Source organism: Schistocerca gregaria, chromosome 7, assembly GCF_023897955.1.
Source record: "Schistocerca gregaria isolate iqSchGreg1 chromosome 7, iqSchGreg1.2, whole genome shotgun sequence".
In the NCBI taxonomy this organism is placed as follows: Eukaryota; Metazoa; Arthropoda; class Insecta; order Orthoptera; family Acrididae; genus Schistocerca; species Schistocerca gregaria.
The window spans coordinates 205,807,897-205,824,672 of NC_064926.1; the positions used below are offsets into that span (position 1 = coordinate 205,807,897).

General features: G+C 38.8%; 1 protein-coding gene across 4 annotated transcripts in view; it reads left to right on the top strand.

Moving 5' to 3' along the window:
* LOC126281596 (rho GTPase-activating protein Graf-like) overlaps window positions 1-16,776 on the top strand; it is a 541,774-nt gene that overhangs the window by 445,622 nt on the left and 79,376 nt on the right. For 2 of the 4 annotated variants that reach the window (XM_049980690.1, XM_049980689.1), the window contains exons 5-6: window positions 7,447-7,557; window positions 10,443-10,547. In XM_049980690.1, the coding sequence (XP_049836647.1) occupies window positions 7,447-7,557; window positions 10,443-10,547 (216 nt within the window). Of the gene's footprint in view, window positions 1-5,970; window positions 6,045-7,446; window positions 7,558-10,442; window positions 10,548-16,776 lie in introns of those variants that run through there. The other 2 variants (XM_049980691.1, XM_049980692.1) reach the window with 2 other exon arrangements.

Here is a 16,776-nt window from a genome sequence, read left to right on the forward strand (position 1 = left end):
GACATAGTCTGGCAAATTTTCGCGCCATGAGTTACGCTGCCTCACACACAGTTTCAAGTTGCGATACTTGTCTCACAAGGAGGGGTCTACAGCGGTGTGATCGACTTTTGGAAACCAGATGCACGATGATGTAGGTTAAGATCCCAGGTATCACACTCTGCAGCCATTCACACTTGTGGACCCTCGTTTGCGAATAATTGACGAAACATTTCGGCATTTTCCATGATACTCAATAACTTTAAAAAAGTCAAATTACGTAGTTTGGTTGCATGCTGTAATGGATAGGGTAATCGCTTCACGTGCATAATTCGTTTAAATGTTACTTTTTTGTTTCTATTCCTTTGTCACATTATTTTAATCACCATATGAACTTTTTCATTTTTTTCCTTTATATTATTCTTTTTCCAATCGGAAGTTTTTGAGAATATGAACTTAGTTATATCTGTGTATTATAATACTCAGTTATTTGACAATTCCAAACTTGTTAAAAAACAAAAGACCAAATAATCTATTTATATTGACTGTGCAGTGGTGTGAAAAATGTATTTTCCGTTACCAGATGTGCAGGTTTTTTTTGTCATGGTAGTCGTCATAAATACATTTAAAACATAACCTAAATTCCTATTGCACTGTGGACAAAATAATGCAGATGAAGATTTAAATGAAAGAGGGGCATTTAAGTATAACGAAATTCAAAAAAGTGACAAATATATATAATGAACGCAGTAATGTGGACGAAGAAACCGGGTGATAAAACAAAACAAAATGAATCAAAATCAGTTCATAAAATTAACCAAAAAACACGTGAACAAAGATTTCAGGTGGAAACAGAATAATGAGAGCAAATGAAATTGAATTTTATGATTAAAATGATGTGATAAAGGAATGGAAATAAAAAATTACATTTAAATCAATTAACTGAATAAAAATCACCAAAATCGTTATGATAAATAATATAATAGGTCTTCACATCTCCTTTGAAAAAACTAAGATATTGACAAAAATCATGCACTCATGTAAATACCTCAAAGTTCAAGAGCAAAAGATGGAAATTGTAAAAGAATTCAAATATCTCGGAGAATGGATTAGTTGGAATGCTGGGGAAAGCAAAGCAATGGAATCCAGAAAAAGTAAACTTGAATTGGCCTTCCATCTAACAAAATATACATACAACAAAAAATCCCTTTTGTTGGGGGTCCAAAATTGCACATTACAAGACAGTAATTAAGCCAGAAGCATTGTATCCAGCAGAAACACTTAACATGAATTTCGAAGGCCAAATGGGGAAACTTGAGCTAAAGGAAAGAAAAATTTTAAGAAAACTCATAGAACCAAAATTTCAAGACAATAAAATTATATACATCAAAAATGAAACTCTCTACAAGAAAACTGAAAAACTTTCAGATACTATGCGAAAAAGGAGGGTAAATTTTTATGGTCATCTTCTCAGAATGAATTCCAACAGATTAACGAAACAAATCTTGGACTTTTTCCGTAACTGCAAAACGAAAGCCAACTGGTTTAAAGAAACTGAGAAATACCTAGTAGAATTAAAGATTTCAGAAAAGTCACTTATCGATCGAACAGCTAAATTAATTACTAAAGAGGAAAACATAAGATTCCAAGACAAATCTACACAAAAGCTCAAACGCTTCCTCTCGGAAGAAGAGAAGAAAAAGAACGTCAGAAAGAATGAAGAAATATTGGACCCTAAGAAAAGAACAACGCGCAAAGAAATGATTGATCCAGCGTACCCCAAAGAGGGTGAAACGAAAGAAGTAGAAAGAATATCAAAAATTGATGTACCCAATGAGATTCTAATCCACAACCTCCAGCACGTCAAGCTATCCTATCCTATCCAATACACTACGCAACCAAACTACGTAACTTGACTAACTTATTGAGCATCACGCAAAATTTCGAATTTTTTTTCGTCAATTATCGGAAATGAGGGCGCACCAACTGGTTGCCGATTTACTGGCAACGCAGTTTCGCACACGAAACAGCTGGTGCGAGCGTAGAGGAGAGGGAGTGTTCGCCGGAGATTAGAGTCCTCCCTCGGGCATGGGTGTGTGTTTTCTTAGCATGAGTTAGTTTAAGCAGTGTGTAAGTCTAGGGAGCAATGACCCCAGCAGTTTGGTCCCTTAGGAGTTCACACACACACACACACACACACACACACACAGAGAGAGAGAGAGAGAGAGAGAGAGAGGGGGGGGGGGGGGGGAGGGGGGGGGGAGTATTGTTTGTCGCACCCTATCATCGTATGGTTACACTCGCCATGTCAAGCACAGAACCAAGCCCAGTGGAAGATGTGGTTCTCTATATAAAAACAAAGAAAATTCTGGATTCATCCGGACATCCAAAGAAATATTAACTGCATTTTGTATGTAGCAGCCAAGGAGCTGAAACACATAAATCCGAAACACAAAACTTTTTTATGGAACGACTAAACATCGCTACAGTTACTTGGTGCAGTTAATTTCTTCCGCCATAGCACATCGTGATCTTTATTTTGAAAACCCAAAAAAATACCATGAGATTTATACACACGGAAATGTGGAGATGGAGGTTTGTGCTTGTTTAATCATTTGCGTGAACCATTGTATTTACACGTATCTGAGACTTGTGGCTTTTCACTGTTGGCATCAATATGATTTACAATTTTTTGTACATTTGCGTCCATTGACGTACCGGTAATTTTATTTTAATCAATAGACGGACGACACACTACACATGTCATACGCAGATTTTTTTTTTTTTTTTTTTTCACATCGCACCCGGCTTTCTCTGTCAAGCCTCTCCTTTAGTAGCCTGGAAGCTTGTAGTCGTATAGAATGGGATTTTTATCGACTTTGCGTACAAAGCTTATTTTCACAAATTGATCGTTCATCTTCTGCTTGAACCAGTACAGAGGTGTGTTCGAGGATCACTTGGGCAATGCAGGCGGCGAGTTGCTGGCAACTGGTTGGCAATGCGTTGCAAGCGATTGACTGATGAGTCACACTGCAGTCGCGCCGTCTGCAGAGCCCCTTTTAACTACACAGGAAGTGATTCACCTATTACCCTTTCACGTCGGCAACGAGTTGCTTTTGAGTCGCTCCCTGTTCTGAGGGCCTTGACCCTACCTCAAGGTATTCAATCTTTCTTCAACTGAGACACACTTCCCCCACTTTTTTTTTTAAATGGTTGGCGATGAATCTCAGCCACTCTTCAAACGGTTTCTTCAACATCTTATAAATTTATTTGAATTTTACTTCGTCTATTTTCGACTTGTAGTGATAAAGCTGAACGTGTGTACGTTTGTGATTATCGCAAATGACTGGATGAATCCAGGATTTCCTCTCTCTCTCTCTCTCTCTCTCTCTCTCTCTCTCTCTCTCTTCTCTCCTCTCCTCTCCTCTCCTCTCCTCTCAGTACACTACAAGAATATTGCGAACTACATAACTTGGTGTTGTAGAGTCAACTGACAGAAATCAGCAGTCGAGTCAGTCGCAGGTCACAAAAACATTTGCATCAGTGGACGAAGAAGTGTAACGCAGTTCTCGTCCAGATGTAGCCGAGAAACGCCACGTTGTAGTTACGTTGTACCAGTGGACGAACAGCTTATTGCGTTAAACCCGTAATATAATTTTATTGCTCTTAATGATTATACAGAGTACGGCGCGGGAACTTACTTATTTGAAACGTGCAGGACACAGCGAATGTTACTCATTGTTGCGTGGGTTTCAGTGCATTTCAAAAGTGGGAGACTTAACATTTTTTTAAAGGTTAGTTTAGTGGCGATCATGCAGTGGGCAAGAGAGGAGCGCGCGTTCGCCGTTGCGGCCTACATCTCGAATGGACGTTCGATCATCAGAACTCGGCGTGCATTCAGGAATCAGTTCAACATCCCGCCTGCAGCTCGTGTCCCTGATGGGAAATCAGTTGTTATTTGGGCAGACACCTTTATGGATATTGCAGGTGTGCAGAAAAAGAAACCAGGACGTTCGCCTTGATCGATGAGCTGCCTCATGACGCCCTAGTGTTCTTCAGCGACGAGGCACATTTTCATTTGTCTGGCTGCGTGACTAAATAAAACATGTGGTATTGGAGTGGCACGAACCCCCGAGAACTTCATGAGCAGCTCCTGCATACAGAACATGTGACTGGTGTGCACTATCTAAAGTTGCTACTATTAGCCCATGGCTTTTCGAAGAGAACGATAAGGCAATGACGGTCACTTCTGAGGTCTATGTCCAGATGATTGAACAGTCTTTTCTTCTAGAACTTGAAGAAATGGATGCGGGTGATGTCTGGTTCCAACAAGATGGCGGTGCAGCTCACGCGGCTCGAACATCGATGACCATTTTGCGCGAGCACTTTCCCGATCGTCTCATCTCTTTGAGGGACGATCTCCAGTGGCCAGCACGCTTGTCAGATTTAGCGCCATGCTACTTTTTCTTCGGGGGCTAACTCAAATCCTTGGTGTATACTAATCGTTCGCAAACCTTGGCTGAGGTACGGGACAATATTCGTGTTGCTATTGCCAACATTTTCTGCCAAGGAATAAAACTGTACAATAAATTATCAAAAGAGATTAAAGAAATTGCAGAAATACAAATATTTAAAAAGTCAGCTAAAAGTACCTGTTACGCAATACAATTTATACATTGAAGGATTACTTAGATAAAACAGAGTAGGGGTTTGATAAAAAATGTTGTACATATAAATAATAATAATATTATATTATTATTATTATTATTATTATTATTATTATTATTATTATTATTATAAAACATCCAATATTCCACGTAACTCCTTCACTTTGTTTCTTTCCTTCTTTTTCCCTTTCTAGAAATACTTACCCCAAGCTATGCATAGCACAATAGTAACACCTCTTCCTCTTTCTGAACTCAACGTCTCACTCATTATGGAGGGATAGCAAATGGGAAGTTGCGGTACAGATAATTGCCCAGAGATCACCAGAGAGAGAGAGAGAGAGAGAGAGAGAGAGAGAGAGAGAGTAGTGATTGATGCTGAGATATGAGTGAACGGTGTGGCATTACATTATTTTAGCAAGTTATTTGTAAAAAACGTATACCAGTAGTAAATTTAATGATTATGTATGACTAGAAGGGGACTGATGACCACAGATTTTAAGTTCCATAGTGCTCAACTAGTGCATAACTAGAAGTATGTAAATATATGTGTATACGAATTAGTTTATTTTAAATTGATCTAAACTTGGAAATACTTTGACATGTCCTGCATCCTTGTAAAAAGAAATCTACAGATGAATAAAGCTACAACAACAACAACAACAACAACTACTACTACTACTACTACTACTACTACTACTACTACTAAGTGGACCGAAACTTCCGATTTCGACTGTCTAAATGCATTGAGCAGAACGGACGCCACCTTCCAAATATCACTTTCAGAATTTAATGGAAAAAAACCTTTAATGTTACTCTTTGTAAATAAAAACGAATTAAATTGATGTGTCTAATAATTTCTGATTTCTGATTTTTTAAAATAAGGAAGCTCCCACGCCGCACTCTGTATTGTGACAGAATTTTAAATTCGGTCAGTAAGTGTATGAAATATTGAAAATCAAATTTTTATTGCCCCAGCACGCTTTTAGACAGACAACCTGTAAGCGGCACTGTGCCATTTATTAATGAGTAGAATCATATTTGCGTCTCGTCAATGGCTGTGGCCTTTCCTCTTACAGAGCGATTTCAATTGAATTTGTATATTCCGAAAAATAGTGGGAATGGAACAAGCAGTGCGGGTTACGTCACCGGGGTAGCGAGTTGTGACGTCACTGAGGGTTCCCGCGAAGTTTTAAGCGCACCCGTCCGCGGAGTGACGTCACTGTTGGATTCGCGCGGAGAGACGCGCCGTCGTAGACAGAGTGGCGTCCGCGTGGGCGTTGCGCAAGCGCCTTGCAACCAGCGCGTGGCGTCGGCGTCTTCTATCGACCAGTCCGCGCGACGCTAAGCGACGCCTCGGTACGCCAACATGCCCGGCACGGCATGTCGCTGCAGCCTGCCAGGGTACGATCGCGACGCGCCGCGAACCGGCTGTCTCGCATGCTTGCGTCTGTACCTACATTCGCAGAAAGGAACACAGATCCAGTGCTCAGATTTTTCCCGTTTTAATGGTCTCCATCTACTCCAGACATACAACTTCCTCCGACGTTAACAGTCTTAACGGTTTCACTATGTATCGAGCTCGTCACATTCTGTTAACACACCATTTTACTGTGTGGCTGCATTTGCTTAACTGTACAGGACAAGAGTCATTGATAACAGAAATTGCATGAGAAATAATTGAAACTTAGAAAAAAAAAACACTGTGTAGATGCAGGGTAACTAGTTTAAAAAGTTGGCATTGTCATATTGTGGAAAACATTCCCAATAATTCAGTGTGTGCAAAGTTTCTGTAGGGTTGCCGATTTATATTATAAACTGTTATAGTTACCGTATGTTGCGTGATATTGTAACAGCTGTGTTTTGCATTATGTTTTGCCTCATCTGTTTCTGACCATATGTGACTCATGACCGTGGACAATTTGGGCAGCTTTCTTTCTGTGTATATACTATTACTTACAAAAGCATTAGGTCACAGCATGTATATGCACCCATATGTGTGTTTCGAAAGTCAGAGAAAATCATTCTATTCAGTCTACATATTTTTCTTGTTCCATTTACATCCAGCTCCTACAGATTGTAAGACTACTTCGGATTTGAGATTTGTGTGTACCTCGCAGAAAGAAGAGATAATTAAGAGATACAGATAAATTAAGAATGTGGCATTTTGGATCCTGTTTGTGATATATCAATTTCTTAGTTGCCCACTTCTATAGCAGAGGTCACCAACACAAAATAAATTGATTTTGATCAATGGGAAGGTAGTATTTTGATCTGTGGAAAGACCTCACAGCCTCAGCACTTGGCCTGTAAGAGAATGAGAAGTTGAGGTGTACAGTTCCGGATCACCAAACTTTGCCAGTGTCTTACATTTTTTTGCAATATCTCATCAAGCAACCGTGATCAGTTCACCAAAAAAGTTGCTGTTGTACAGAGAAACACTTCTGTGATGATATCTTTCTTTCTGCTCTTTTCTTACCAACAATTTCCATATTCATCCACAAGAACATAGAAATAACACTTACATTGCTGTAATGCTCACCTGTCATCCACATGCAAAAGATACACATATGACTCGCCACACTGAGGAAAGAAGGGCACAAGTGCTCAATCTTAGTAATAGTGGAAATGTGTTTGAACCAAAGACTTGGCAGCCATTGTCACTCAGTTAACTAAGAAACTACTAATACTATAACACATGCTTTACCATCACTGACTGAAAATGTGTATATCTAACTAAAAACATTTTAACACATTTCATTGAAGAAATGCTTATATAATTTTTATTCCTTTTGTTGTTTTGCAGGCTGATGCGAATCTGATGCTCGAAAAGCGAGCTTTCTCAGAAGCCAGTTTGGAGTACGTGTTTCTCCTACAGGAAGTCCAAGAGAAAAAGAAATTCGAATTTGTTGAAACAGTAAGTACAATTCAGTCAACTATGGTTCACAAAATTAATGTTAATATATGCAGAGTGTGTGTGTGTGTGTGTGTGTGTGTGTGTGTGTGTGTGTGTGTGTGTGTGTGTGTGTGTTTGATATGGTTATCATTATCTGTTTCATTTTTTCCTATATATCATCCGTTTTTAAAATCTCTCACCACAGTTAAAAAGTTTTTATGTGTGATTACCTCTTTCTCAATCTCCATACCATTGTCATGTGGAATGAGATGCTAAGTCACCATATATCAGTAGCAGTTACCTAATTGTTTAAATTGAACTCAGTGTAGATGTACTTAATGTGTCTTATAGAAATAAATTTAGGTACAAGACAGTAGTAAAAATTCCAGGCTGGAAACAATAAAAACTCCAGAATCGAAACAATAAAAAGTCAGGATAGCCAACCGCTCCTCTGTCTTTGAAAGAGAAGTGTTTTATGTGGTCACTCAGTCTATTTAGTTCTTATGATACAGTTGTTATCCTAAGCACAAGGGAATATTTATTTAGGTGGCCATCAGTCAGCTGTATTCAATCACACTCCTGCTGGCCCCCAACAAAAGAATACCATGTTTGTAAAGATGTATCTTTTTTGCTGTATTTCACAGACTGTAAACATCTGAATATCCAGGATCATACCTTCCTTACACAGCATAAGATGACTCTTTTTGCCTCTGTATCTTCATATGAAAGGTACTTGAAACATTATAAAATTTTTACTAAGATTGATAAAATCAGGAATTTTGTCTTTCTGAACGTAGTATATTTCTGAGTCTGTAATATTTGGTCTGTCATGTACTGCAACTGTTTGTCATTGTAATGAAGAAAGTCTTTTGTGTACAGTGCCATGGGCAATCTATATAGCATTTGTCAATGTAGCTGACTGACCATCGAAAATCATGTTGAAATTTTGAATGTATTTTAATTCTCATTGATAGTTGCATACCTAGGAAATGCTAGTGATGTAAGTAGACTGTCCATTCCATTTATAAAGTCTCAGCAATGGGCGATGCTTAGATGTGGTGAAGAGGTGTCCATTAACATGTTTTGTACAATACGTCTGCCTGTTTAGCTGAGTGGCTACATGCTTGCCTATCATGCAGCAGGCGCAGGTTCAATTCCTGGCTAGACTGGAGATTTTCTCCACTCATGGACTTGGTGTTGTGCTGTCCTCTTCATCACCGACATACAAGTTGCCCAGTATAGCATCGCCTGAAGTAAGACTTGCAACCAGAGGCTGAACTTCTCTCGATGGGGCGTCCTAGCCAACAATGCCACACGATCATTTCATTTCGTACAGTATTTAGTCACTGTTAGGTAGAGATTCCTTTTCTCTTTCAGTTTCCTGCTGGAACATTTTAAGCTCTTAGAAGTTCCACATGGATCCAGAAAGTATAGAATAAATTTCTCTATGGCCGCCTGTGATTGCAAACTTGTTAGGTCCTCAGACTATCGGTTTCGGTCAGCAATGACCATCTTCAGGTCTATTTTAAATGCAAAATAAGTTTAGCATCATTGCAAATATATAAAATATGGTATCTACTAGAGTCATCTTGTAAACAGCATTACAGTTCATAAAAAAATAAGTTGTTTTGAACAGTAGTCCTGTTAGGAAGATGACTCTATTATAAACATATTTTATATATGTGCAATGATGCTAAACTGATTTTGTGTTTGTCTTTTGACGATGCCACTAAGACTGCATGATATTAGGACATGTTTTTAAACAGATCTCGAGATGGTCATTGTTGGCCAAAACTGGTAGTCTGAGGACCTAACAAGTTTTTGATCATAGACAGAAATTTAGAAATTTATTCTACATTTAAAATTCTGTTGGGCAGTAATAACAGAAAAGTTTTTCTGTGTTGCCTCTCTTTATTTTTCCCAATCTGGAATAGAGAGTTTGTTTTCCTCCCAATCCTGGATCTCCTGAGAATGACTTTGAGAGCAATTCAAGCATTTATCTCATTATCAGAGAAAATCTCCAAAACCTTGTTGTTGTGTAGCGTTGGAAGTGAACAGTGTTCATTTCTTCACTCTAAAGCACATTTTCAATAGGCGATCAACATTCGTGGATGTCACCTGTGGTAAAAGTGCATCGAATGTTACCAAGGATTATGCGAAGTCTGTGGCGAGAATGTGTTACCGTATAGGATGGTTGTGTAATGGACCAAGGCATTTTGTGTGGGTTGGAATGAGACTGTGAAATTCCACCATACAGCTCGGCTGTCCATTTCTCAAAATCTGATTGACGTTGTGAGTGTCTTGAAGGAGAAAATACACCTCTGAAGCCACAAATTTCATGATGTGGTACCTGTACTCTTTCTGTGCATTAGGGCACTCTGTCACCATCATAAACAGAGAATGCCTTGTAAGTTGTCCCCAATGGTTTCCTGACATCTGACAGAAGGTGATAGACTTTGCAGGTGGCTATGCTGAAGGGATGTAATGCAGCTGTAGTTGTTAGTTCACGAGATATTGTTTCCCATCCATGTTGCACTTTCATTATTAACAGGCCTCATATTTATATATTGGTCTTGCCATACCTTTATTCACAGTCCCCATATTTATGCATCAGATTGAAACTTCCTTTAAAAAACTGTTATCAGATATTTTTATGCCTCTATATCTGGTCTCTACTGATCTGTTGTAATCCACACATTTATAACATTATATTTTTATAAGCTACTCATTCTATTAAGATCTGGTAGTCATTGGACTTAAGGAAATCCTGGTATTCTATTTTCTGTACAGCTTCAGCAGTGTGCGGCATATAATTATTAATTGTATCCTATAAGAAAACTCAGATACGTACAAGTTGCAAATTTCATTGGATAGGAGAAAAAGTGTTAAATGTTTGTATGTTTCAGCTGCTCGGTTTCATGTACAGTTGGTTAACATTCTATCACCATGGACATGAAGTTGCCAGTGATTTCAAACCATACATGAATGATCTGCAGTTAAAAATACAGAAGGTATATGATCAAGAAAAGCAAACTTTGGATGCTATTTTGTGTTTACATTTTATTCTAGCTTTGCATAAAATGTAAAAGTTTTCATTTGTGTTACTATGTTTTAAACAATAGCTATAAGTGATCAACATTTGGTGGCATTTTGGCAGTAATTTTTGTGAATGTGTCTGAATTAATTTTCTAGCATCACAGCTAATGTGGCAATATCTGATGCTACACACACACACACACACACACACACACACACACACACACACACACACACACACACACACACACAAATGACGATATTGAATTGGTATTGGTGAAGAATACTTTTTTCGTATTGGGAACAAACCTTTATCAATATTTTTAATGGTGTGGGATATCTAAACAGCTACTGTTGTAGAGTAAGTGGAAACACATTTCTATCTGCTGTTCACAGTTAACAGCTCATCTGAATTCATATCACTACAGTCAGCGTAGGATTTACTTAGGAATAAAAATCTCTGTGTTTCTAGGTTCACACTGAGTGAAGTAAAAGATCACCTACCTATTAAAATGCATGCTGAGCAGTGTTTCAACCAGCAACTTGTATCAGAAAATATAAACAAGAATTTTTAGACAGCTCTTACGTGAGGCAATAGGCTATGCTGGACAGGAAAGGGAATAAATGTGTGATATCATGTTACATAATGTGTATTTGATGTCTCATGTTATAGTCACTGGACCAGCAAGAACTCAGTATCCCTGAAGAGAGGCACATGCAGATTCTCAAATATGAAAAGAGAAAGTGCAAAGTGCTTAAATGTGTCATTAGTCTCAGGAAAGGAAGTGATTTCAGGAGTAAAAGAAGTCTGCATGTTTTATTAAGGTGTAATGTTCCTTTTATTTGGAAATAGGTCAATTCTCTCTTTGTGCATTTAGCCATTATACAGTTGCAATTAGCAGCATTTTGGTTATGATACTGTATGAGCCACATTGTACATTTTGTATTAAAACATTGTCGGTAGGATGATATAGGTCAACGCACTGCTTTCAGTCTATTAAGATATAAGTATGAAATTGATTTTTTATCCATTTTGAATTACATAATCACTGGTGATTGTTAAAACAAAAAGTAATTGCAGGATAATTAAGGATTTACATGCTAACAAGTTTCATAGACTCAAGAGCATTATATTCTCCATTACTGAACATAATGGTAGCGTTTTTGTGACACAGACACCATTATGAGAAGAGATGGAAAAAGGATGAAATGATGTAATGGTAATCTAACAAAATACTAGGGTAGTTTTGTTTAAGAGATTATTTGTTCTTACAAGCAGTATAGAAGAAGGAAAAAATGAGGCAGTCGAAAATAAAACAAGAATATACATAAATTCTGTAGTTTTAAATTATGGTGTGATGCTGAAACTGCATGTCCAAGGTATTTGAGTAGAGACTACTCAGGTTTCTTGGAGACAGTGGATATGAATACGGATGCCCTGTGATGGTCACACTGAGAATTGTGTATCACACATTCATTTTCTCCTGAGATTTAAGTTGTTTCACTTCAATCTTTCCAGGCAATATCTTGCGAACTGTTGTTTAGATTCTATTGTTGCTTCAGGTAATGGGATGAGTAAATATAAGCATGGTCACTTTAGGCACCAATGGCCATCCAGATTTTGGTTTTCCATGGTTTTCATAAATAGATGCACAGGCTGCAGACCGCATACAGCGAGCCATTGTTCTGGTGGCGGCCTGCCCCTCACTGTTTGTTCTTGTAGTTTTTCATGTTTTTACCCATCTTACACTCCCTCCTGAAATGAAGAGTGTGGGCCCTTGTAGAACTCGGTTCTTTTGAGCCCATTCTAGCTTGCATTGGGGCACAGGAATCACAGTTTGCAATAATAACTTGTCACACAGTATGAAATTTTTGAGCTAATGGCCCTTACACAGTCACAGTAAGGAGTACTTGCAAATCTGTGCACCAATAATTTGATAGTTGAATGCCAGGATGATTTATCTAAAAATGATGGACAATTTCCTTCTCTTGTCCTACCAGAGCTTGTGCTTCATCTGCAGTGTCCTCATGAATAATTGGGCATTAAATCTTAATCATCCTACTTTCTTCCTCCACAACAAAGGAAAAATATTGAACAGTAGGATAAGTATATAAAGTAGAACTGGGATATAGTGACTACCACATTTGTGGCATCAGCATGAGCCTATTTACCATTCAATATCTTCATTTTACAGTGGTTTTCTGTACTTATTCCATTGTTTGCATTCCAAAATAATCTCTTCCATTATCATATTTACAGGGTGTTTCAAAAATGACCAGTATATTTGAAACGGCAATAAAAACTAAACGAGCAACGATAGAAATACACCGTTTGTTGCAATATACTTGGGACAACAGTACATTTTCAGGCGGACAAACTTTCGAAATTACAGTAGTTACAATTTTCAACAACAGATGGCGCTGCCAGCGATGTGAAAGATATAGAAGACAATGTAGTCTGTGGGTGCGCCATTCTGTACGTCGTCTTTCTGCTGTAAGCGTGTGCTGTTCACAACGTGCAAGTGTGCTGTGGACAACATGGTTTATTCCTTAGAACAGAGGATTTTTCTGGTGTTGGAATTCCACCGCCTAGAACACCGTGTTGTTGCAACAAGACGAAGTTTTCAACGGAGGTTTAATGTAACCAAAGGACCGAAAAGCGATACAATAAAGGATCTGTTTGAAAAATTTCAACGGACTGGGAACGTGACGGATGAACTTGCTGGAAAGGTAGGGCGACCGCGTACGGCAACCACAGAGGGCAACGCGCAGCTAGTGCAGCAGGTGATCCAACAGCGGCCTCGGGTTTCCGTTCGCCGTGTTGCAGCTGCGGTCCAAATGACGCCAACGTCCACGTATCGTCTCTATCCATACAAAATTCAAACTCGGCAACCCCTCAGCGCCGCTACCATTGCTGCACGAGAGACATTCGCTAACGATATAGTGCACAGGATTGATGACGGCGATATGCATGTGGGCAGCATTTGGTTTACTGACGAAGCTTATTTTTACCTGGACGGCTTCGTCAATAAACAGAACTGGCGCATATGGGGAACCGAAAAGCCCCATGTTGCAGTCCCATCGTCCCTGCATCCTCAAAAAGTACTGGTCTGGGCCGCCATTTCTTCCAAAGGATTCATTGGCCCATTTTTCAGATCCGAAAAGATTACTGCATCATGCTATCTGGACATTCTTCGTGAATTTGTGGCGGTACAAACTGCCTTAGACGACACTGCGAACACCTCGTGGTTTATGCAAGATGGTGCCCGGCCACATCGCACGGCCGACGTCTTTAATTTCCTAAATGAATATTTCGATGATTGTGTGATTGCTTTGGGCTATCCGAATCATACAGGAGGCGGCGTGGATTGGCCTCCCTATTCGCCAGACATGAACCCCTGTGACTTCTTTCTCTGGGGACACTTGAAAGACCAGGTGTACTGCCAGAATCCAGAAACAGTTGAACAGCTGAAGCAGTACATCTCATCTGCATGTGAAGCCATTCCGCCAGACACGTTGTCAAAGGTTTCGGGTAATTTCATTCAGAGACTACGCCATATTATTGCTACGCATGGTGGATATGTGGAAAATATCGTACTATAGAGTTTCCCAGACCGCAGCGCCATCTGTTGTTGACAATTGTAACTACTGTAATTTCGAAAGTTTGTCTGCCTGAAAATGCACTGTTGTCCCAATCGTATTGCAACAAACGGTGTATTTCTATCGCTGCTGTTTAGTTTGTATTGCCGTTTCAAATATACCGATCATTTTTGAAACACCCTGTATGTTGTTGCTTCACTTCTCTAAAACATTACAAGTAGTGTAAAGAAAGACTACCTTACTTACCACTTTCCATTTTTTTGTCTAGCTAAACCATTATTTTGAAAACATTCTCTGAAGTATTGGTGTTGTTCACATTAACTTTGTTGCTCTGAAGTTTTTAAATTTTCACCCTAAAATTGCTTGTGCAGTCAAGTAAAAGGACTTTTTTTTGTCCTCTTTCATATTAGCAAGTTACAAATACACTAAGGCTGCAGAGTATCATTTGTTTATCAATACCTGTAATAAATGTATTTAGCTGTCTTTTGGATAATGTGTACAGTGCATGCAGTTATTTGTATCCTTATTTACCTGAAAATATTGTGCATGTCGCCCTATTTAGCTTTATGACAAATAATGCCACAAATAATCTAGAAGAAAGGCTAGGAAAAGAAAATATTAAACCAGAGGCACAGAGTTGAGGTCTCAAGGTATGGTTTATAAAATCATCTGTCTTGGTGCTGCAGTTGTGACATGCTGCTCTGTTCTCATTTCAGTTTGCACAGCAACTATGAGATAGAATGTGTTTAAAAATTGTTAAAATATTCATACTTTCAGAAAAGATATACCTGAGTCCCCCCCCCCCCCCCCCCCCTACAAAGTTGTTGTTCTTTCCACTCTGGGCATTGCATTCTGGTTAAGTCCAGACAGAGGAAGGTGATGGAGAAACAGAATACTTGTCATTCTGCAGATGAAAATAATAGATTTGTAAAAGGAATAATGAAACCACTTTGAGTAGTTAATGTGATGTATATATTTATGGTAGGAGATTGGAAACAGCATTAATACTTCAAATACTGTGGAAGTTTTAGTAACACTGAAGTGGTTCTGTAAGTATATCGGATATTAAAAGTGATATATCCAACTGATTATGAGGTTCTTGTTGTTCACAGCAGAACATGTAACTGTACATGGTTTCAAAAGCACTAAAAACAAATATCTTTAATTCTGGAGTATGTGGGATCATTTTAAATTACTGTATGATTTGTGCCCCCCCCCCCTTTGCCCACCCCCACCCCCCTCAAGGATCTACTGGTGTTGTGAAGCTGCATTCTGACAGCTTTGTGACCAATAGTTGGCAATATATTCTCTATTGTTTGTCTAATATACTCTCTATTGTTTATCTGGAACTGAAATATCATTTGGACACTTGCTACATTACGTGTGATTCTCTTAACAAATCTTTGTACTGGACAAAACTTCTGGAGTGTTCGAATTATTTATGCTGTGTCTAGTTTTTAGTTACATGTTTATACTTCACATCAGAAAATGCAAATAATTCTCATTTCCTTAACCTGTATATTGTCATCAATGTATTTGCAGTTAATGGTGCTGAAATGCAAAATATATTGTTTAGCAGTTTGTTTGTGAAAAGTTATTTTTGTATTGAGTTGGTAGCTCTTAATTTAGTCACAAACTGAGAGCAAAGTTGTTTTTGTGTTTGTGCACCTTATACTTGTGTTCATCCCAAACAGATAAGACTCACTCCAAGTAGTGAAATTCTGCAACACTTTCGTGGTGTATAATGTGGTACTCAGTGCAGCTACTCACAGAGGTCAGTGCAGGCTATAGTTATTATATGGCAGTGGAACTTGGTAGGTATGTTAATGCATTAATGTGGAACCGATTTATGCTGGAAAAAATTAGTTCAAATTTTGGCCAGGTTTGTAATTGATGATAAGCATGTACCTCAGGTTGTGTTAATGCTCGTGCAGTCTCACAAGAATTACACTTCACATTTTCAACAGTTTGTAAAGTTTTGTGGTCTATTTTACACTGCTACTCTCAGAACATCCAGAAACGGCAGCTGAAGCCTGATCAGTGTTCTGAATTTGCTCTTCATTTTCTGACGTGGCTTGGCGTTGATGTCGTGGCCGGGCAATATTCCATAGAGTCATGAGGCACATTTTATATTACAGGGTGCAGTGAATACACAGAACTGGTGAATTTGAGCTACTGTTAAACCGTGGGTTGTGCACGAAGAGACATTGTACCTCCTGTAGGTGACAGTGTTGTGTGGATTCACAACCAGCTTTTAACTTAGTTATTTCCTCTTTGAAGAGAATACACCCAGAGGGCCTGTCAGGTTTAATATGATGTGTGCATGTTATCGAGACCACCTTGTACAGCATGTGATTCCTGCTTTGGAAGAACACAACTGTGTGGAAACCATTGTTTTCATGCAAGAAGGGGCAATGTGTCAAGTTGGTCACCAAGTAAAAGATCTGCTTAATGCAACTTTCCATGAATGTGTTATTTTCAGAGGTTTTCCAGATGCATAGCTTGCAGGATCACCTGATATGAAGTCGTGAGACTTTTGTCCCTGGAAATGTCTAAAAGGACACGTTCAGGCTCTACCTGATCTGAGGGCCGGTGTAAAGAAAC